General features: G+C 42.8%; 2 protein-coding genes across 7 annotated transcripts in view; one reads left to right on the plus strand and one right to left on the minus strand.

The window, feature by feature from the left end:
- Positions 1 to 912, minus strand: part of ccdc191 (coiled-coil domain containing 191) — a 15,895-nt gene extending 14,983 nt beyond the window's left edge. For 2 of the 4 annotated variants that reach the window (XM_042067149.1, XM_042067148.1), the window contains exon 1: positions 673 to 912. In XM_042067149.1, the coding sequence (XP_041923083.1) occupies positions 673 to 747 (75 nt within the window). In that variant the 5' untranslated portion in view covers positions 748 to 912. The other 2 variants (XM_042067151.1, XM_042067150.1) reach the window with 2 other exon arrangements.
- Positions 1 to 23,279, plus strand: part of qtrt2 (queuine tRNA-ribosyltransferase accessory subunit 2) — a 27,926-nt gene extending 4,647 nt beyond the window's left edge. The window contains exons 1-9 of one of the 3 annotated variants that reach the window (XM_042067154.1): positions 1,176 to 1,405; positions 1,820 to 2,063; positions 3,424 to 3,479; positions 5,325 to 5,401; positions 6,362 to 6,571; positions 7,361 to 7,560; positions 13,575 to 13,744; positions 21,954 to 22,071; positions 22,280 to 23,279. In XM_042067154.1, coding sequence (XP_041923088.1) covers positions 1,864 to 2,063; positions 3,424 to 3,479; positions 5,325 to 5,401; positions 6,362 to 6,571; positions 7,361 to 7,560; positions 13,575 to 13,744; positions 21,954 to 22,071; positions 22,280 to 22,517 — 1,269 coding nt within the window. In that variant the 5' untranslated portion in view covers positions 1,176 to 1,405; positions 1,820 to 1,863 and the 3' untranslated portion in view covers positions 22,518 to 23,279. Of the gene's footprint in view, positions 1 to 1,175; positions 1,406 to 1,819; positions 2,064 to 3,423; positions 3,480 to 5,324; positions 5,402 to 6,361; positions 6,572 to 7,360; positions 7,561 to 13,574; positions 13,745 to 21,953; positions 22,072 to 22,279 lie in introns of those variants that run through there. The other 2 variants (XM_042067152.1, XM_042067153.1) reach the window with 2 other exon arrangements.
- Positions 23,280 to 23,675: the final 396 nt, after the last annotated feature.

Below are 23,675 nucleotides of genomic sequence, written 5' to 3' on the forward strand. Positions count from 1 at the left end.
AAAGGTAATTTGGCAAACCACAGGCTGCAGCATACAGATCCACCCAGATAAAGCTGCTGGAAAAGCTGTGAGCTCTTTGATACAAGTGGCTACTTACACATAATTTCATACCCCTACTTTTCTTGTCTTGTCCAGGATACATATAGGCAAAATAGCCTATATCTCACAAGGACTTCTTAGAAAGGCTATGAGAGGGCTAAAGTCAGTGATATATTCAGTAATGTAGAGAGGCCAGAACTGGAGTGATGTCTTCCCCCTACATTTTCACAGCAATATCCTGCCCCTGACTGCTGATGTCTGATCAGTTTGCTGCTGGGCATAAGATAGGTGATTTAGAAAGGTGAAGGAATTTGCAATAGCCTAATGAAGACGAGGCATGGATTATTCTTTCTGTCTTAAAATGAAAAATGATCAAATATAGAAAATGTTTCTAAAATGTATGGACGAGCTTTTTAACAACCTATTAAAAAGTCTAAACCCCTAGGTCATGGGCTAAGCTTATAGCTAATCTACAACTAGAAATACTGAGAAAGCTTGAATTGCTCCCATGCCCATAGGCCCAGGCTACTTAAAGTGGACGTCATCCAAGCAAATTCTAGTCAAACAAATCTTCGTTAAGTTGTCAAACATTCACATTTTGAACATCGGATATGACAATAAGCTTTAGGCTACCTTCGTGGTTGATGGCTTTTTGCTTTGAGTTATTTTTTTCCAGCGGAAAAGGTCGGCTCTGTGTCCGTCTTTCATAATGGAGGATCGTAGAACATATAATTATAATTATACTAAAATTGTATCAAGTAAACCCACTTCTTAGGCCTAATATTTTTTTTAAATTCAACTGTAGTCTAATCCAAAGGTGTTGTTGTGGTCTCCCTTGTTTGAGATGTAAACTTCTGGGAATGACATTGGACAGAAATGCAGTCTGGGTATTGTAGTTAATAAGTACTCTTTAGTTGCTTCGGTCGTAATTATCTTCAACCGAACCAAACCACAACTCCCAGAATATAGTACCATTTAAAGCGTCTTTTCTGTTACTATAGCAACTGCCTCTTGCCACAAACATAAACTAGATGACTTATTTGGTACTTTTGCGGCTAGTTGCCATCATTGAAAAATAGGAAAATAACATTCATGCACATAAACATTGCTCTACTGGTGTCTAATGGCTTAAATACTTATCTGTGTTTAAACCATGGTGTCCGATGATTGTTGCTGCTTGAAATTATTATGATTACCTATTTGATGACTAGCGAGTAGTTTTATAATAATGATCCTTTTTACAAAAAGGGTTTATTTCCATATTTAAAGTTTATATCCAATTGAACTCCGCCCTCTTCCTCGCTACATTCACGATGACGTCGTAAACCAGAGACAAGCGACGTGTAGTTTTCACGTGCTACATGCGGTAAGTGTAGATGCTAGGAAATTTTGTTCAGCTTTACGTTACAGTACAAGGCTACACCTCAGTTCACTAGTTATGATGCAAAGAAACAGAAATCTACAATTGCTTGCTATGAATCACCCTAATGGCATTACATAACTATACATTTACATCTTGGTAAAACTGTATGAACTGGTGGTAACGTTAACCTACGCTAGCACATGCTATCAGAAGTAGCAGAATTGAAGCAGTGAAGTGAATATTTTCAGCGATGCTCACATGCTGTCCAGACAATAGTCTAGACAGCTGAAACCATGAAATGTAGACATCAGCATTTTATGTCAGCCAGTAATGTCTTGGAAATGCTTGAGTCTTAACATTTTGTCGTGTTTGCCTTGGTGAAACTCATAAAGTGCCTTGCCCTTTCTTCTGTCTTAGCGCCTCAACCACTCCTCTACAGCGACTTCCACGAAATTCATGCTATGAAGCTGGAGATATCTCGAGTTGTACAGGGATGTCGGTTGGGTGTGCTGACAGGACTAGGAAAGACAGGGGGGCATTCTCTTGAAACTCCCGGATGCTTGCTGTACACACGCTGCGGCTCAGTACCACACTTGACTCAAGACACCCTACACACTCTGACCAATCTGCCTGCTGTCACACAAGTGACCCTTGCCACTCTGTGAGTTGCTCACTCAAACACACATTATCTCCTTCTCTCTCTCGCTCTCTCTCTCTCTCACACACACAAACACACACACACTTATATTTATTAATTTAGTCAGTCATTGTATTCAAAATACAGTGCAGAGGAGACCTTATGTAGGAATAAATACTGCATCAATCATTACTCTTATTAGAGGAGTCATTGTATTCAAAATACAGTGCAGAGGAGACCTTATGTAGGAATAAATACTGCATCAATCATTACTCTTATTAGAGGATGAGAGTGCAGACGTTTAGTACTAGTCAAAGTGATGTGGAAGAAGAAGGGGGTAGAGGAGGGAAGAGTGGGAAGTGCATGTTATAGGTTGTTAAAAGTGTTTGGAGCAGAGCTTCTTGAAGTTAGAGGGGGTGGCCCCTACTCTGATGGCATTTGGCAGGTCGCTCCACGATTGGGGGACTACTGATGGAAATAGTTTGGATTGCTGTGTATTTGGGGCGCCAGTGCTAGATGATGTTCCTTGGAGGTGCGCAGCAGCCGAGGGGGTAACATAAGTCTTTATGAGAGCATTTAAGTAGGTGGGGGCAGACCCATCCATCAGTTTGTAAGCAAGCATTAGTGACTTGAATTTGATGTGCGGGGCTATGAACAGCGGGGTATCGTTTGCCCTTTTCAGTTGATTGAAAACCAGACATGTCACCGTGTTTTGGACCTTCAGTATTGATTTACAGCACAAGCCAGAAGTCCAGTGAGGAGGGCATTGCAGTAGTCAAGGCAAAAGAGAACCATAGTCTTAACTAGGAGCTGGGTTATGTGTTGGGTTAGGTATTGATTTTTCTTACATTGAATAGAGTGAAGCAACATGGTCAGAGAAGGTTTGCTGGTTATCAGTCATGACACATGTTTCTTGCAACCTTGTAAGGAGCAAGAGAGGAGTCACTTATACTTTGGAGGAGATCTGTTGGAATAGAGTCCAGAGGGATTGTAGTAGAACAGCTGCATGTCAGGAGTTTAGACACCTCCCTGTTAGTGAGAGGGGTGAATGAAGGAAATGTGTCATACACCTGGGAAGACTGAGGGTATGCAGTAGGACTGCTGCTTGGTTTCTTGTGGCACCCTTAGCCTGGGGAGGCAGGTTGTGACTGCACGGTTCAGAGAACTGACTACATAGCTGCTAGGTTGTCAGTGAAGAATGAAGGCTCACGGCTGTGAACTTGGTAGCTGTGGAAAAGGGTTGTTAACAACACTCCTCATATTGTCAGTCCATCTAGTGTCACTCAATTATTGTTTTTCTTCCAAACACACAAAAGAAATATATGTATGCTTAATGTGTTTATTTTAATTTGTTTGTGCTTAATGTGTTTTCGGTGTCCCGCAGGGCAGAACATCAGGAGGTGCTGGAGGAATTTAAAGAAGGAGTACGGAAGTTTGCGGGTGAGCATTGTGCTCCATGGTACTGCTCTCATCTCACGTTCTCATTAGTCGTCCTGAAAAACAACAGCCAGTTTCATACTACTGAAACAAAAGTATCACACCTTTTTGCTTTTGTGTCAGCCATCGTGTTGAGGCAATGTTGATTGTTGAGTTTCACTCCTTACCTTCCTGACTTTTGAATACAGTGCTGGCACGATACCAAAATTATGATTTAGATATGATAACTTGCTTAAGTATCTAGATACCAATACTGAAAAGATACTACAGCAAAAAACATAAACATCAGTTATCGCTTAGGTCTACAGATTACGGAAAATTCTTTTTTAATAGACAACAAATTTGGCTTTTAATAAAACACCAATCCTAAACTATCAATCCAAAAAAATGGGGTATTTTGACCTTGGCGATACCCTTCTAATATCGGTGCTTTTAGTTCAATATGGCTTATATGTGTCTCCAGCTTTATGAGTGGAACTTGGTGGAGATATTTCAAATTTAATCCTTAAAACAGGTCATACAGGTCATATGGTTGAGTGATTTGTCCCAGATCAGGGCCAGATTGGCATCAGTCATCTCCTGAGTCCTGTCTCAGAGATGCTCACATTCACACGCTTCCCTCATTTACTTTCACCAGGTAGCACATCCTGCTCACTCTACACAATGAACAGCTCTGCTTTCCCCTGTCGCCATCCTTGTTCATTATTCTTTTACCACTCACTCCCTCACTCACTTACACCCATCCATGCCATAGTGGCTACAAATGCTAAGAGCAGAGTAATTGACTTGAAAATGTATAGCCTAGCTTTTGAGTAAGATAGTTAACCATATTGAAAAAGAAACACTTTGGTAAAGTTTCATGGATATGCTATGCACAAGACTGATAAGTTGGAGATTTTCAAATGCAACTGTAGGGGGAAATGGTTAAAAGCGAAAAGCGAAAAGAGAATTGAAAACATTCTGGATCCACACATATCTATCAAACAAAACCATGCATTTTAAATGAAAAATGTTCTTTGCCCACATATACTAACTAGAATTGTAGCATACATACTGCATTCTGTATGATGTTCTTTTGAAATTAGGTCGCACATGTAGGCTGCATGTCCTGCGAGCAGTTAAGTAGTTGAACTGAATTCATGCCTTATTTACATGGCATTGCTTATATGCCCACCTCCTACACTTAATTACTCACATTGACATAAAGATAATGTTTTTGATTCTTGAGCTGGTTAGGAATAGGGTATTGTAAACGCCACATAGATTCATTTCCCTTTTATATTATACATAATTAATAAGATGGTAGTCTGTTTTTTTGTTCTGTCTGTTTTTGATCAAGACAATTGACATCTATCGCAATGGTATAGTCTCTTGCTGTTTCTTGCTTTCAGTGGTCGCTGCTTGAAAGGGCAAACTGAGTGTGGTAAATGTATGTTTCATCAAATGCTACCTAGTGCATGTGATTAGGCGAGAGCAGAATAAAGAGGTGCACCCTGGCAGCACGAGGGAGAGAGGGGTAGATTGCTGAGCGAATCACTGAACCATTTCTAGCCCTCAGCAAACAAGCTGAAGACTAGAAACATAATTAAAGTCACAAGTGTGGAGGAGCCCTTTTTTGAGTATTGCTGCAGGCAGCCATGGATTTCAGCAATGAGTTAAAGCCTTACAAATAAAAATTCCCATCTCCTCACTAGATAGTCTTTAGCAAAGGTTGTAACCTTTTGTTTGCATACACTGATGTTTTCGACTACAACAATTGCAGTTTCAGAAACTAAATGTCAGGTCTTTGAAAAACATGCGGGATGCATGAAGAGAAGACCTTAATGCCCTTCATTTTTCTGGCCCCAGGTCTCCATGACACAGTGGTGTACTGCTCTCTCCATGACCCAGCCTCGCCCAACCCTCCAGGTTACATCACCAATAAGGTCAGAGGTTAAGCCATTCACACCTCTAGCAGGGTTATGCAAAATTCAAATAGCAATTTTGCTTCCTGTTTGCTACCTCTATTGAAATGCAAATGAAACAACTGAATTGAAATTTAAGAGCCAGTTTCAATTGAATTCTTGAATTTTGCACAACCCTGACCACGAGATGTGTGTTTGTAATTAAATAATATAATAAATTAATAAATCACAAACAAGTTAATTAGTTGATTGAGCTCAACAGCCAGTCAAACGTCACTCCACCATTCGGTTTCCCTAAGCAACGTGTTGATTGGCTGGAATTGTTTAGGGCTCCGTCTGAGCCATGAGATTTGTTTTCCCATTAACGATGCATGAACAGCAACATATAAGCTATGTGCATCTGTTCGCTCTGCACAATAATATAGAAACAATGTTAATCGGCACCACAAAAACTGAAGCAGAAAAGTTTGCAAAACCCAGAATGTTTACTGCCAAAACATTTGTCCATGATTGTACAAGTTGAGTGCACACATTGAACACGGCTAAGAACTGGCCTTCTTAGACACCTTAGGTCATAGATACGGTTTGATGTCTGAATGTTTTTTTGTTTATTTTATTTGATAGGGACAATGCTCATTAATCAACAGACAAGTTACTTGCTGTAAACAAGCCAGAGTTAGCTACAAATGCTAGTTTCCATCTGTTGTCCCTAGCCAGATCTTAAAGGCACCCTAAAATGCAAAAGTTGATAAGAAATACAGTAGCAATTTAAAAAAATCCAGCAGCAATTTTAAAAAATATGAGCATACCCTCAAATAGACACAGATATTGCTCACCTGACCTAACACTCCACTTAATTACAGTACAAAGTACGAATACAGTATAAATACAGAAAGAAAAAAGAAAAAGGCAATAAAAGAAACGTGTGTTCATGGACTTAAGTATTTGGTGTATGGTTACAACACCAAATGTGGTTTGCAGACGGTGTCTGTGTGGGGGAGCGGCGGTCGGATCGAGCTGACCGTGCAGCGCTACATGGCTCTCCAGGCGGCCATCCAGCCAGACTGGTACCAGAGCATGGCCGACGGAGAGACAGGCCAGGAGAACACCACGCGCAAGAGGGTGCGCAAGGCAGTGGACCGAACCCTCAGCCATCTGGACGAGTGTCTCGTCCTTCACCAGAAAACACAGGTACACTGTATGCACCCCCCCCCCCCCCCCACACACACACAGAAAATATATGCAAAATATATAGAGTATTGTTTTAAACCTGTGTCTTTTATATCTATTTGTGGAGGCTCGTTGCATCAGTCTTGTGTATTTTGTTTTGAAATTGTGTGGTGTGTTCTGCATGCAATGCTTACATTATAATATGGTGGACAAAGGACAAAGCACTTTAACTTACAGCTGTACAATTGTGGACAAGTAAATTGGAGTTTTGTTTTTTCCCTCCTAGAGGTAGACATTTGACCACTCATTTCCATAACATTTACATATAATCATTTTCCATATGCATTTAAGCTAAACTTGTTGTTTAGCTATACATTTCAGTACTTTTTTTGTTGACAGAGGAACCTAACCTTTGACCCTGGCATAGCTGTAGCTATTCAGATGCAGATATAATAACGTCTACTTACGTCTATACGCTACACCCACAGCCTTCTAAACATTTGTCCTCCTACGCTCTCTCTCTCTCTCTCTCGGTTCAGAAGTGCTTGCATGGCAGATACAGAGTGTTTGACACATGTTTGTCAGAGAGTTGAGAGCAATTTTCTGTAGCCCCCTGCTGTGGGGAACACCACATGCTGGAGGGCTTTGAGGATCATCTTCAGTACTGGTGTCAAAGTGCTGAAGATGCACACAGCTCCTCTTAGATCTACAACTTTACGCGCATAGTGGCGCGTCTTTGTATTGTATGGAAAATGTCTGTGTTCACTGACTGATGTGCCCCTGAGTGATGTCTGTTGGTTTCTATTTCAGGCGCTGACGGAGGCTGAGATCTTCGGGGTGGTGGAAGGGGGCGACGTGCAGGAGGAACGTCTGCGGTCGGCGCGCGAGACAGCCAAACGGCCGGTCGCCGGCTTCGTTCTGGATGGTTTCCAGTCGGGCGCCATGGGGACCGACCTACGGAACCAGCTGATTGCCGCAACGATGGCTGAGCTACCTCAAGACAAACCCAGGTGAATCCCTGCAACACATCCTCCCTGTAACACACACACACACACACACACTCTTACACACTTGAATGGTCCTCTCCACTCTTTTATACTGTCTCGCACATTCACATGCAAATATGCACAGATTACGCTCTCCAATTTCGCCTTCCACTTTCTTTCTCCTGATCTCCTGCTGCCCATCCACGCGGTCATCTCTTGGACCTCCCAGACACACACGTGCACACACACACACTCGCTATCCCACCCTGTCTCTCTCTCCAGCTCTCCATCTCACACACACACACACACACACACACACACACACACACACACACACACACACACACACACACACACACACACGCAAAGGCAATCCCAGGTGCGCTTTCTCTCTCCCACTCTCTGCTGGAGATTGAGAAGCTGTCTCCCTCGTGCCTTCTCATCACCCTTGGCTGATTATACGCCCCGCGACTCCCAGGAACCATGGCAACATGCTCACGATTCCTCACGGGAGTCATGGCAACTAACTAAGCTCCTGGTCCATGTTTGGGAGACACTAGGCCTTTTCACACAGAGATCACGCTAAATTTGCGGGAAGAGGGGACGTCTTTTTGCCGTCTTTTTGTGTCTGAAAGCGAGGTGAAAATTTGCCGGCCTGCTGATCTGTTCACATGATGCAGCATTTTGGGGAGCCAGGAGGCAGGATCAGCTATAGTAAATTAAATTGTGACGTGCAACAGGGGGCGTGTAGAGTGATAGTCGTAGTAGGCCTTATGTGCGTGGGCCTTTAGATACAGCAGGTGTGTGATTTCAAAAACCATGGCGGGAGAACCGACTGCACTTTGGTCAGCTTGCATTTGCTTTGCTGTTGCTGTTAGAATGTTAAATTCTTGCAATAGATGTCTTCAGACAATAAAACGTAAGGGAAATTGAAGAGAAGAGTTGCCCCTTGCGTTGGCCATTTATTCATGAAATAATTCAATATTACAACAATTAAAATAGCTTGTGTACTGTCTTAATTGAAACATGCTTCGCGCACAAATGATAGCCTAGGGCAAAGAGAATGGACATCTCAACATAAGGATACATTAGAAGATGATGATTAGTGTAAACTTTGTCACACGACGTAATAAGCAGTTCTTTAAAAACGCAACGTTCCATTCAGTCATAAATCATTCAAGCGTAGGCCAGGCCTAGTGCTCGTCATGAAAAGAAAACAGCAGCTTAATATTTTTCAGGTGTTTAACAGTAGGCCTAGGCGCACTGTTAGCAGTTATGCCGAAGGCAGTGAGATTATTAGGCATTGCATCCTGTCACTCAACATCGCAGTTCGGGTTGATAAGATTCAGTTAATGAGAGTATGGATCGTCTCAAAGTTTGGGACAACCAAACAGCAGTGTAGGCAAAGCAAATCCTAATTGTTAGGTTGCCATAGCTGTCTTTTCTCTAGGCCTGGGCCTATCGGAAATCGCGACATAAGCACATTGGTTTCTGTTTTCTTTTCTTTCTTGTTCGCGTGTTGGGTAGTGAAGCGATAATGCATTTAAAGCAGTACATCATGTGAGCCAGAGCGATATGGCCAGAACTGCTGCTCTGTAAAGGTATTTCTGTCCCACCCAAATTTGCTGAACTACTTGCGAAATAGCCTATTCATCACAGACATCACATGTATCACACGAAAGAGCTTTTTCTCAGCCTTTAAACGATGTTAGTTGTTGTGGTAAACGGTTCGCGAGAAAAGTAACTTTAATTTAATCATATTTTTTGCGCCCGTCTCCCTACCCATTCATCTTGGTGGAATACTTCGCGAACTTTCCCTCAACACATGACAAACCATATATCAGAATAAACAGCAGACCTTACCGAACATAAAGGTGTAGCCTAAAGCACAGTTCCCCTGCACAGTTAGCCATTCCAGAGTAATCCGGTTTTAAATTTGCAGCAATGTCTTTATGCATGTCTCCAACTTTGCGGTTCCTAATGTGTTTAAATTGTTCAATAAGTCTACATGATTTTACAGGCCAAATACAAAATAAATGTTACAAATATCGCCTAGATATCTGTAAGCATTACAATCAGAGGATATACATATAGGGCAGACAGACGCTCATGAGTTCATGCAATTGTTTTATCGCAGGATTTTAGGATAGCCTATTATGGATTGCATTCCAAGCTACAGTCAACTGTAGCAGGCATTGAATGACTGGAGACTTTGTACATTTATAGATTGACACAATGTGCTGTCTCTGCTATTGCTGCTTTTGATCAGTTAGATTTATTTGCAATCTCCTGTGGTGGGCTGGACATAGCATTGGAATGCCCGCCCAGATTCCCCTTTCCGCCTTGACCCATTCACACTGGTGGCGGAACGAAAAAACTCGGCAAAATGTCTAGGGGGCTGGGTAGTAAATTTGGCGAGACACTTTGTCCCGCCGTTCCGCCTCGGTCTATGTGAAAGGGACAGTCGTTCCGCGATTCTGGTACATAAAATCGCGGCAATTTTGCCAGTGTGAAAGGGCCTACTGGGATGTGGAAAAAGATCAGGAGAAGTAGATGGAGAGGTCGTCTTGGAATTTGGGTGAATTTCCACTTTGACTCCGTGTGAGCTAATGAGGCGTATATTTCCTAACTCCACACTCAGCCCCAGCTTCCCATATAGGGATAGCCATCATCTTATTGAGATCGCCTCAGGGGCAGAAAGAATCCACACAGGCTTGGTTGAGTGGAGAGCACTTTTTTTCCCTAGAAAAGATTCTAGTAATTCTGTTGAAGGGCCATTGGGCATCATTAGTAGGAGCCAGTTCTTGAGCTGATCAGGAACCAGTTCACGTCATCAGAAATTGAAGCGGCAATGCAGTGATGCCCAAAAGGCTCAAGGTTAGAGAGAGAGAGAGAGAAATATTTGTCACCCCTAGCTAATAATAATAACCCTGCTTTTGTTGTTGTGCATATTGTAAGTGTGCACACTTTATAATTGCCTGCTTGAGCTGCAAACCATGTCTGGAGTAAAACTTCAGAGGACACTTATGTGGGGCCTGAGCTTATTAGGGACACTTTGAGCTGGTGTGCTCGGTTTTCATAATTTTGTTGTGTGCTTGTGGTTTTTCTAGGCTTTGTTGCTCGTCCCAAAAGAAAAACACTCTTTAATAGAATTTCAGAATTGTGTGCATAAAAGCATGTATAATTCCCTGTGCTAGACCATCATAGTTTCAGAATATTTTTCTCGAAAGTGAACTGAACTGAAGCGTTATTTAATTCATCATGAACATTTTGGATTGCCTTGGTGGACCCATTTGCCAGGATTTCATTTTCATAACAAACTTGTAGAGCCAGGCACATTCCCAGCAAGAAAGCAAAAGCAACAAGCAGGCAAAAAAAGAAGAAAAAAAAGGGTAAACACTTGAGCTTAGGTTTCTAGTTTTTTTTTTTACTGGCTTATCTGCTTGTTGCTTTTGCTTTCTTGTTGCCATAACTCTCGACAGGACTGTTGTGTGGTTCGTATGAGCAGCAAGAGAGATGTCATATAACACAAAACTGGCAAATCCCTGTCTTTTCCAGCAAGTTTGAATCTCCCCACTAATAATATTCAGTACTGCTCAGGACTGCTCTTTGTAGACAGAGGCTGCATGGGGAGAGGGGGAGAGCCTCAAGTCTCTGCAGTAGAAATCGAATTTAGAGCACTACAGGTTGTCACCTAATTACTAACCTCATTCCGTGCCACGTGATTCTTGTAGAGCCAGGCACATTCCCAGCAGGAAGCATAAGGCTCAGGGTGTATGGATCTACTGACAGGAAGTTATGGCAGCCAATCAGTACCAAGATAGTTATAAGGAAATATTGCAGGGACATTTTCCTGAAAAATAAATAAATAAATGGTGTCAGTGTTGCTGTTTGGCAATAAAATATGATCCCTAGCCCCTCTATGAGATCTAACCTCTATGTTGCTCAGTGGAAGAAGCAGATGATTTATGAGTTAGTCTATCGTCATGGCACATGTTGAAGACTTCCTTTTTCTGGCCATTGCTCAAGATTAATGACATTTTTTTTTGCCTGACTTGCCGTTTGCTAGGCCAAGTCTAGCAAAGTCTTAGTCTGTACGTCTGTAAAATTGCATGTTGACTTCAGTGAAAACACCTAGATAGGTGATACAGCTGTGCACATTTCCTCTCACAAATCACCAGTGCAATAATGAGAGCATTGAACAGCATTATGGGCCTGATGAAGGCAGCACACCTGTGGGCTGGTGTGTTAAGACTCGCTGGGCCATGTTTTATCAGATACATGTGACCGGCATGGCCAAGTGACTGGTCGTGTCCTCATATTGGGGTGAGGCAGCTGCCCAGTGCCCCAACTTCCTTCCCCCCCTCTCAATGCTTCAGTGAGGTGCCTTTCCAAGCACACTTGGCAAAAGTGTGTCAAGGTCTGCAGTCAGCAGCAGTTCTGAGTCACAAGAAGGGAGGAGAAGGGCATCTGATATGTCTCTTAGGAGAGAGAGAGAGAGAGAGACAAGAGACAGAGAGAGAGAGAGTGTGAATATGACTGTGAGTGAAACAGAGAGAGAGAGAGAGAGAGAGGGAGGGAGAGAGAGGGAGATAGACACACACACACACACACACAGACAGAGAGAGAGAGATATGGCACCATATCTGGCCTGAATTAGAGTCCACACTCTATTGCTGTCCAGGCTAAAGGCTGAATGGGGGGCATGTCTCTGAGTCTCTCAGTGTCTTAGCATCAACACTTACCATTGATCCCGTGAGGGAAATTTGGTCTCTGCATTTATCCCAATCCGTGAATTAGTGAAACACACACAGCACACAGTGTACACACAGTGAGGTGAAGCACACACTAATCCCGGCGCAGTGAGCTGCCTGCATCAACAGCGGCGCTCGGGGAGCAGTGAGGGGTTAGGTGCCTTGCTCAAGGGCACTTCAGCCGTGCCTACTGGTCGGGGTTCGAACCGGCAACCCTCCGGTTACAGGTCCGAAGTGCTAACCCGTAGGCCACGGCTGCCCCAATCTGGGCCACATTCGTTCCTGGGACTACTGTCAACTGCGGTGTCTGCTGTGACTGGGCAGGAGCCAACTGAACCAGATTGACACATCGTCTGAGAATATCCGCCGCTCTGTAGCTGAGAGCGACATCAGAGATTATAGGAAATGCTTTATTTCAGGGCAAACAATGTAAAGTCGCATCAGCGTTTCCTCATTAGGCAGCCAACCAACGCATTTCACCAATTTCACGCCTCCTTAAAGCTTCTTGTTAAAATATGAGTAAGCCGTCAAGTTGACAACCTTGTCGTGTCTGTGTATCACAGGGTGCTTGGCGGTTTGGCTAGCGGAGGCTTGTGGATTCCTTTCACGTGGTTTGATTTAATGACAATGAGTGAGACATGCCAACGATGCCAGATGAAGTATAGGAGGAAAATGAGGCTGCTGACGTAGTCTGATGATTGACGCTATAATGGTGTTATAATTAGTGCATGGAAACAAATTAGAGAGAAAGTCGATCATTTGTGAGGCATTTGTCATGCCAGGCCTTAAAAATGAAATCCTCAGGGTCCTTTTTTTGTGGACAAAATTGTGTTTGTACATTTCCAAATATTTTGGCTTTGAAGGAAATGGGCTCATGTTGCGCCAGCTCTGTTTGGAAACTGGCACTTAAATTGAGCTCTTCAGTGAGTTTGCTTGGCACTGAATTAGGCTGGTATGGCTAAATGGTTTATTGTAATGTGAATGTGGATGTGTGTGGTGTTGTCTGTTTGCGTTTGTGGTTTTGTACAATTATTTCATCTTTATGTTTATCTGTGTGTGAGTGTATATCTTGTATTAGTATGTGTGCTTTGGTGTGTGGTCTTACTTTGTGTGTGTGTGTGTGTGTATTTGTGTGTGAACATGTTTATAGTTTGTGTGTGAATATGTTCATAGTTTGCGTGTGTGTATGTGTGTGTATTTGTGTGTGAATAATATGTTTATAGTTTGTGTGTGTATTTGTGTGTGAATATGTTCATAGTTTGCGTGTGTGTGTGTTGCGTCTAGGCTACTGCAGGGTGTGGGCTGTCCTGATGAGGTCCTTGACTGTGTAGAGGCTGGAGTCGACCTGTTTGAGAGCTTCTTCCCTTACCAGGTGGCGGAGCGAGGCTGTGCCCTGTGCTTCGACTTCGACATTGAGCCCGACCCGGAGAGAGCAGGTACCAGGACCCCTACAGGTGTGCTACAGTCAGCCATCCAACTCCTCTCATGCAGACACACAAGCTAATACACTGGTTAATGTTTCGAGCAATACATGCAACAGTTGTTGAGCAGTGTTCTTGAGCAGTGTTGTTCGGGCACTTGCCCCTGCACCCACATTGCACAACAAATTATCATCTGGAGAACTTTAAAGGTGGAACTCTGTGTGGAATTTCTCTGGGAATACTGAAGGTAGGGGTGAGCTACCTTGTATATTGTGTATAGTTTGGTCCTTGGTTAAAATATAATCTACGTTTTTTCGCACAAACGTGTCTGCTAATAAATGTAAATATAAACATAAACATAAACAATCCCTGACTGCACCTTTAACCAGGCAAATTATCATGATCATCCAATCAAAACACATGGAGCCGGTCATGTGATTTCCTGGCAACATTGCTCAGAAGAGGCTCTATGTCACCTTAACACATATTACCGATTGTTTGATAGTAGCGTAACCTGGAACTGAAGTGCCCCAGAAGCCTGGCAGACACTGTGCTGTGGTAACTCGCACTACACGTTTCAGTCAGTTGTGATTGAACTTCTCACACTACAAGACTGTTGACAAACATATCTGTTTGTTTAAAATCTAGTTTGGATCAGCCTGGAACTTGAACTTGATTGTTGAACGTTGTCTTCTAACTGGGAGAATAAGTCTGTTCAAACTGCATGATGAATTGGATGGGAATTCTGCCTGATTCTTAAATTTGTCTGGTCCGACTGAATCAGGGCTAAAATCGGACCAAAATCGCATACAGTGTCTGTTAATGCAGTGATAGTCAATTACATTTAGGAGTACTGGAGTATAAAGTATCTAAGATAGAAAATCACATATTAGAAGTGAAGTCTGATTTGCCTCCACTTTATCCTGATAAACCATCGACTGAAAAGTTCCCAACAAAAATGTCAAATGTAATTTAAAACAACTATCTCACAACGTGAAACTAACTTTATGGATCAGCCCCATGCGTTGGATCAGTTTGTAGCTGAGCTCAACAGAAGTTTTATAAATGGTTAGTATAAGTATAAGTATATACAGCGGGGAAAATAAGTATTGAACACGTCAACATTTTTTTCAGTAAGGATACATCCAATGAGGCTATTTGCATGAAATTTTCATCAGACATTAGTATTAACTCAGATAATCCACCCATATAAAAAAATCAAAACATTAAAGTCCATAAATTGAGTTATGTGTAATAAAGTGGAATGACACAGGAAAAAAGTATTTAACACGCTTGCTGAAATTTCTTAAATACTTTGGGGAAGAGCCTTTATTTGAAATGACAGCTTCAAGGCATTTCCTGTATGACGAAACTAATCAGTCGCAGTATTCCGGTATGATTTTGGCCCATTTGTTTAAACAGATAGTCTTTTAATATTGAAGATTCTAGGGGTCCCTCCTGTGAATCCTGATCTTTAGTTAACTTCCTAAACTATTCAATTGGATTGAAGTCAGGGCCTTGATTTCCTTTCTCTGAGTTTCCTTTGCTGAATGCTTTGGATCATTGTCTTGCTGGAAGGTCTAGCCATGTCTCATCCTCATCATCTTGGTGAATGGCAAGATTCTCCCGGAACAAAAGGGCTCCATTCATCATTCCTTCAACTGAAAGAAGTCCGCCAGTACCATGAGATGAAAAACAGCCCCACACCATGATACCACCACCTCCAAACCTCACTGTTGGTATGGTATTTTTATGGTGATGCAGAGTGCCATTTCTCCTCCAAATATGGTATGTAGTATGACATCCAAAAAGTTCAATTTTGCTCTCGCCTGACCAGAATACATTCTATCAGTATTTCATAGGCTTGTCCAAATGTTGAAAGCAAACTTTCAACGAGCTTCGACATGTTTTTCTTCAGTAATAGAGTCATGCGGGGTGAGCGTGCATAGAGGCCATGGTGGTGGAGTGCAATACCTATTTTCTCTGTAATAATTGTACCTGCTGCATCCAAGTCTTTCTGGAGCTTTCTCCAAGTGGTCCTTAGCTCTTGGGCTACTCTTCTGACAATCCTTCTGACTTCCTGGTTCGAAATCTTGCAAGGAGATCCTGTGCATGGCCGGTTAATGATGAAGTTTCGAAATGCATCTGTAACTAGTTCCATTGATATGTTTTGCAACAATAAGGTTGCAAAGGTCTTGCGAGAGCTCTTTGCTTTAACCCATCATGAAATGTTTCTTGTGTGACACCTTGGTAACGAAAAACCTTTTTATAGCCCATCAGTATGTACTAAGCCAGCTTATATTAATTTGCACAGATAGGAGGGATAATTACTCTCTAACTACTTATAGATTCCAGCTTGTTCCTTGCCATTCCTTGCCTTTGTGTACTGCTTTTTCTTAGCGTGTTCAATACTTTTTTCCTGTGCCATTCCACTTTTTTACTCATAACTCTACTTATGGATATTACTGATTGGATTTTTTAATATGTGTGGATTACCTAAGTTAATACTAATGTCTGGTGAAAATTTCATGCGAATAGCCTCACTGGAAGTATACTTACTGAAAAAAATGTTGACGTGTTCAATACTTATTTTCCCCGCTGTATACTCTTTTGATCCCGTGAGGGAAATTTGGTCTTTGCATTTATCCCAATCCGTGAATTAGTGAAACACACTCAGCACACAGTGAACACACAGTGAGGTGAAGCACACACTAATCCCGGCGCAGTGAGCTGCCTGCTACAACAGCTGCGCTCGGGGAGCAGTGAGGGATTAGGTGCCTTGCTCAAGGGCACTTCAGCCGTTCCTACTGGTTAGGGTTCGAACCGGCAACCCTCCGGTTACAAGTCCGAAGCGCTAACCAGTAGGCCACGGTAGGCCATGATTGTGTAAAATTGCGATGATGACCGCCAGTGTGTTTCTCTCTGGCAATCATGAGAGTTCTATTGATTTCCTACTGGAACTGCATACCGCCTTAAAGTTCAGCCAGAATATCTGCAATCAGTTGTTCAAGGTGCTTGCATTGAAAATGCTTTCCATGTCTGTCAAGCTTTGATAAGCGAATTGGTTGCGAGTGTGAAAAGCTGCATATCTTGAAAAAAAAAAAAAATATATATATATATATAATAGTCTATGTTTTATAATACAACAACACCAACAGTAACAATGTAAATGGTGCAGATATATGAGCTGGGGCCATATGCATTAGATTCTGAGGAGTTCATGTGATGGCCCTTCATTCCTGTATACTATTACAAACACATTTAGTATTACATTCTGTAGAGAGGATTATGGAGGAGCGAGAGCTGCAAATGATTGGTGTTATTCTGTCTTGGTTAGTAGAGGCAGCGTTTTTTGCAAGTGCTCACAATGGCCCACAGCAAACCATCCATCTTGCTATACAGAGTTTGTCTAACCTGCTTCTTCACTGATGGTAACTGCTTATGACAGGACAGCTTGAATGGAAACATTGGTATATTATAGATGTGTCCCAGAGTCGCATCAAGCCTCTTAGTCTGGTGGCATTTTGCAGTGAAGCTTTTTTTTTGTGTGTGTGTCTTGTCGTTTCAGTGAAGATCCATGCATTAATCAAGAGTTAGTCGAAAGTCGGCCACTTGTTTAGCACTGGAAGGTGAAGTGACCGCAAGGATGCTGTGTGTGCGTGTGTGTGTGTGTGTTTTAGTAATTCTTGACTGTCAGAGGCTACGGGTTCACTCCCAGTGTGTCTGTGCTTAATGAGAAAAAGGCTTTTCAGTGTCTTCGTTAGGCGTACAGCTTTGAATGTGCTCAGGGTCAAATGAATAATTAGGTTCCTGGAAAACAAAAGCACGGGACTCCATGTCTGAAATCAATTGCGGAGCCTCCCCAAAGCACCGTCAGACTAATTCTATTGTTCCACCATCGTTGCCCTGACTGGCTAAATAAAATATGCAGGAAAGTAGATAGATAGATACTTTATTGATCCCCAGGAGAAATTCAAGTAACGCAACCGCAATCTCGCAGACGCAATCTCTAAAAAGTTTCTGAGAGAAAAGTAATAAAGGGGGATAAAAAAAGAGGTCTGCAAATAGAAATTGATTTCATCTGTTATGGCGGTAGAAGAAGAGAGCAGGGGGGAGGGGAGGTGCTGGACGCAACCGGTATCAAGCAAAAACAAATTCATTGTGCATGAGGGTCTTGATGGGTTCAACTGTATTGAGAGGGTGATGGTGGGGGTGATGGCCAGCCGTCACAATATCTAGGAGCAGGGCAGAGTGAGAGGCATCTATTACCTCTGGAGAACAAGGTGGAGTTGGTTGGGGGAGGTCAGGGGCGGGGAGGAATCCCTTCTCAGCCAATTAGAGAGCCCTGCTAGGAGACAGAGGCCATGGCCTCACCCCAATCTGCCATCTTCTTCTCTTTCTCTCTACCAGAGGTGGGACCAAGTCACTGTTTGGCAAGTCACAAGTAAGTTCCAAGTCTTAGCAGTCAAGTCCAAGTCAAGTCCCAAGTAAATACAGAGAAGGGCAAGTCGAGTCCAAGTCCAAGTCACATCAAAGCCAAGTCGAGTCCAAGTCCAAGTCCCAATCTTTTTCAAGTCCTGAACAAGTCATCAGGTACTCTTCACTTAATAATGCCATTATTAGACTATCGATCATAATTTTAGCACTTCCATCTAATCCACAGTATTTTTTTTACAAATACAGATTAAAATATGTTCAATGTTTCTGTCTTGTAATCTTTTACGACATATGCATGTGCATACCTGAGTAATCTGTACAAAACGGATAGCTACATGACACTCAGCACAGCTGCAAATATATATAATGTTTTTCCAAATTGCGGAGCCCACTGTAAGGATGAGTAATAATTTGACTGATGGTATTTCACTGCGCTAGGCCACAGATTTGCCTGCAAACAATTTATTAGGCTGTCTGCCAGTGGTGACTCATAAGGGAAGCCAAGGTCAACACTTTTATATTATTTAAAAGATAATAATGACAGTAATTGTGTTTTAAAGTATTCATTTCTTAAGAAATACTACACATTTGATGCTGTTTATCTAATTTGTAAATGGTGCACTGTCACTTTAAGCCCATTGTGCACTGTCCACACGTTCTCATAATGATCTTTTTTTACCAGCTCCGTTCAAATATACCCTATGGCTAGTCCACAAACTCAAAAATTGTTTGTGCCACATGTATAGCACAATATTAACAATGATAAGCATGATATTAAGTTGGCACAAACAGCTTTCATTCCTTTGGAAAGAAAGAGAAGCATGTATGACATGATGCTTGCTTGACATTTTCTGTTTGCAATTAAAAGTGAATTATGAGCCTGGTAGCCAGTAGCCACCTAGCTACAGTAGCTGAGTGGAATGCGTTTCAATCGGCATATCATGTGCTTCATGTAAATAAATTATTGAATACTTCAAGACTCACCAGTTCCATTACACAAGGCAAAGACAACTCTTCATAATATTCTTGTCCACTTTCCAAATCACAGTGAGTGCAGCTATGTCATAGTGACCTGGATCTCATAGTTTATAACAGTATAGTAGACTAGTGAGAACCGGATAAATTCACAATCTCCTCTAATCTCGTACTTGTTGCCTCCACGATTTCTTTTTATATGTTTCTTATATTTAAAAGAAGATATCAATCATCATCAACAATGACAAGCCAGCTGGAACCTACTCGTTTTCTCTCCCTCTCGTGCATGCTTAGATGTGTTCTCAATTAAATGCAGTAGCCTAGCATAAGTTTAAGTTGGATCTTAATGGAGAGGACTCGAAAAGTATCATCTTTATGTAACATGCTGTTGGTGCTTTTTGACAAACGTTCTCTAACAAGAGTGCAAATCAGTTTGCAGTAAAGCTACTAGTGATTGGCTAAATGTTGATCCTTCCTCTGTCTCTTGGTGCCCTACACACAGTGCGTAACGCGTGTGAGGGTAGTGGCAGTAGGCTACTGAACTGTGCTCTGCCGCTTGTCTCTGCTATTTTTTTTATTTTTTTTTAGTCGCAGGAAAGCGTCTCTGGGTTGACTGGTACACGATCAGGAAATTTAGTTTTTGATTCGAGACATGTCAAGTCATCACAAGTCAAAGAGGCAAAGTCCGAGTCAAGTCTTGAGTGAATAGTATTCAAGTCCAAGTCGAGTCGCAAGTCATGCCGAATTTTATCAAGTCAAGTATGAAGTCATTAAAATCATGACTCGAGTCCAAGTCATGTGACTCGAGTCCACATGTCTGCTCTCTACCCCTCTCTTCAATCTATCTCTTTTACTCTGTTACTCTGACTGTGTGCATATCTACTACCTTCTCTCTCTCTCGCTCTCTTTTTTCCCCTGACATTACCCTTCTCAATCCTTCGGGTGCTTCTCAGTTCTCTATCTACCTTTCCTCTGTACATTTCCATGCCCCCACTACCTTCCTGGCTCTTTTCTTCACTCCTTTCCACCCTCCAACAATGTCATCTGTGTTGTGTGCTCTCTCTCTCTCTCTCTCTCTCTCTCTTTCTCTCTCTCCACCTCTCTCTTTCTCTATCTCTCAGTCTGTCTCCCTCTCCCTCTCTCTCCTCCTCCCTCTTTCTCATCACTTAGTCTCTTTCTATTCGTCTACCTCTCCAAATGCCTGGTTAATTTGGTATATTCTTCTGCTCACAGTTTCCAAGACTTGGTAGAAATGCATAATGATGGCACACAGTTATCCTTGCAGTAAGACAGTGCACCCATCGGCCGTTGTTTCCACAAAAGGAATTTAACGAGGATCATTTTCATAGGAATCCTTTCTCATTCAAATCATTACACAGCACCTGATGACCTCGTATGTTTTCTGTAGCATTTCAGAAGATTTTACTAATTTAATGAACTGTTATACAATCCCTCTATTTAATTCTGCATCATCATCAAACAATGCACCATGAAATTGTACTCTTGGCATTGCTGTTTATGACTCCTCATTTACAGTATACTATTTGCATTACAGGCTTTTGAATCTAATAGATATTCTGATTGCGTACTCAGCAAGTTGCAGGTGTTCTGCATTTGCGGAGCCTCCGTTGCCAAAAAATATGCTCTCTTTGGAAAAGAAAGGAAAGAAAATCTGTATTTGAAATAGAATAGAAAACCTGATGGTGTGCATTTGTGCGACGACACTGGTGCTGCGTCCCCTGTGTCCCTTCAGCCGTGAGCATGACCATATGTGACCAAATGGCTCTTGGGAGGTGATTTATTGATTACATCCCTGTACAGAATGGGAGGCTTGATTTATCTGCCTGTCACAGGGCTAGGGAGTTCCAGCTGTCAATAGGCATCAGCAACGGGCTAAGCTGCCGGCACACCTGTTGTCGTGTTGAGTCAACACGGTCGTTCAGGAGTGCAGTAGTGTGCCACACATGGCCCAGATGACTTGTCATTACGGTCAGAACTGCCTTAATGGCTGCACACACACACACACACACACACACATGCATGCACACACACGGACCTCTACAGACACATGCACATAAAGTACACACTCAAACACCCACATACCATCCCACTCTCACCTGAACCTCAAACACACTTCTATGCATACATGCACATACAACCCCCCCCCCCCCCCCTCCCCAAACACACACACACATACACACAAATCAAACCACACCTACTGTATGCACACACTCACACGCACACCCCAACACATCACACTCCCACCCATCACCACACATGTATTCACACTGATGGACTCACTTCCATAAGTTGATATCACACATTTCATGTATCCCCCCCCACCTCCCATCTCTGTGTGCACCTGGTGAAAATTTGATGAGTGCGGGGAGCACAGTCAAGTAGACTCTGATTGGTTGCCGACGAGGTCACACTTTGGTCCATTGCAGTAGAGTGGACTGAGGACTCCCAAGGACGTGGCGAAATGTCAGCCCTAAATCAGGAAAGAAGGGGGCATAAATGGGACATTACCCTTACCCTTAAAACCACACATATATATATATATATATATATATATATATATAGACACACACACACACACACACACACACACACACACACACAGAAGGAGCATTAGCAAGGAATAAAAATGGAATAACACTCTTTTGACAGATTACTGCACTGCCTCAAGGACGGAGACGGGGTGTGTGTGTGTGTGTGAGAGAGGGTGTGTGAGAGAGTGTGTGTGTGTGTGTGTGGGGGGGGGGGGGGTTCTGTATACTGACTTTTTCCCTATCGTTCACTTCCTCTTTTTTGGGGTGTGTGGGGTTAGTGCTTGACTCCGACAAGGAGAAAGTCATTACGGGAGAAGTGCCAAGAGAGAATGGTGACGGCAGCGGCGACGCTCGGGGGAAGATGACACGCTTTGAGATGGACCTGAGAGACAGCAGGTAATTTTTTGTCGCGGGGGAGGGTGCAATGGCTAGCAGAGGGATGGCAACACCATCATCAACAGGCAGTCTGCAGTTTGCAGTCATTGAATGTCATTTCAGAGTCTAAATAAAGACGAAAAATGCTAAACATCTGAGGAATATACTTCAGTAAGACTCATCCATCACATCCCAAAAACAAAAACGCTTTTCTCTCTTGACCCCACAGGTACCGGGAAGACTTCCGTCCGCTTGTGTCCGGTTGCTCGTGCTACTGCTGCCGGAACCACCAGAGGGCGTATGTGCACCACCTGCTGGTGACCAATGAGCTGCTGGCTGGCGTGCTGCTCATGCTCCACAACACTGCCCACTACCTGGGCTTCTTCCAGGCGCTGCGCCGGGCACTGGCCCAGGACCGGCTCGCTGACCTCAAAAAGCAGGTGCTTCCATGTCACCAGGGACAGTAGGCCGGTGGCGGGGCCGGCACAACTTTCACAGGGACCTTGATCTTATCAGAGACTACTTTTATATATATGCTGTCTGTGTATATATACATAGCAGATGACCCAAAAGACACTTTCCACCTCTGCCAAAGACTTTCACCTGGGATCTTTATCATCAAACTTGTTTCAGTACATAGTGTGTGCCACTGTCAGCCGAAGCCTGTTTACATACAACATGGTTTGGTTTCACGGTCAAAACGAAGATGATGATGTCGCCATCAACTAATGTCTTTGAATACTGGGGAGCTTTGGAGACTGTGGGGAAGAAGGTTGGGATCATTAATGCACTCCTCATCATGTTTCCGTTCCATCTAAAGGCTACTAGGTTACACAGAGGCCCAGCTGGGGCCATAGGTTGGAAGCGTGCCCTCACCTCCAAGCAGAGTAATTGTTATTTCACTACTCCCTGCACAAAGAATTACCAGCATCAGCTGTCTGCGACCTGCTGTATAATTTAGTCTTGTCCCATGCGCCGCAAAATAACATTTTCCGTCAGCAAACATATTTCATCTGTAAATGTCAATACCTGTGGTGGAGGCTACTCCCGTGCTTTCTTTTTTGTCTGCTAAAGTAGCCCTCAGGCATTCTTATAAAGTCATTTTCCTCCGTTGTGTTTTTAACTGCTGTGCGTTTTTTGTTTTTTTTTAACACTTGACTGCATTTCATTATAATTTTATGCGACCAATTATGGACCCTTATTAAAAAATAGGTTTCTATCTATCTGTAGTCCAGTAGTCCACTGTCTTGTGTCTCTTGGTGAGTCTGGGTGGCAGCAGAGGGTCAGTGACACTGAAGCCAACATGTCAGCACCTGTCGAGGCTGCTTTTCCACCATCCCGAGCTGATAAGACCGGGCACTTTGGCATTAATTTGTACCATTATCTGCGGTGAAGAAACGGAATGGACATTTGAAAGGATCTTCTGTGAATGGGGCCTGAAATTGTGAGTGTCATAAAGCCACAATGGCCACTCCGTAGCAAGGCAGTGGACGTCTTTGACTTCTAATTTGTCCTGCTGTGCAAGAAGCTTCTCACAACTTTTAGTGGCAATGAGATGGACAATAACTCAGTATTTCAAGGATTTGTGAATCAAGGATTCGTGTGTGTGTGTCAGTGTTTCTGTG

The sequence above is a fragment of the Alosa sapidissima genome, chromosome 17, assembly GCF_018492685.1.
Source record: "Alosa sapidissima isolate fAloSap1 chromosome 17, fAloSap1.pri, whole genome shotgun sequence".
NCBI classification, from domain to species: Eukaryota; Metazoa; Chordata; class Actinopteri; order Clupeiformes; family Clupeidae; genus Alosa; species Alosa sapidissima.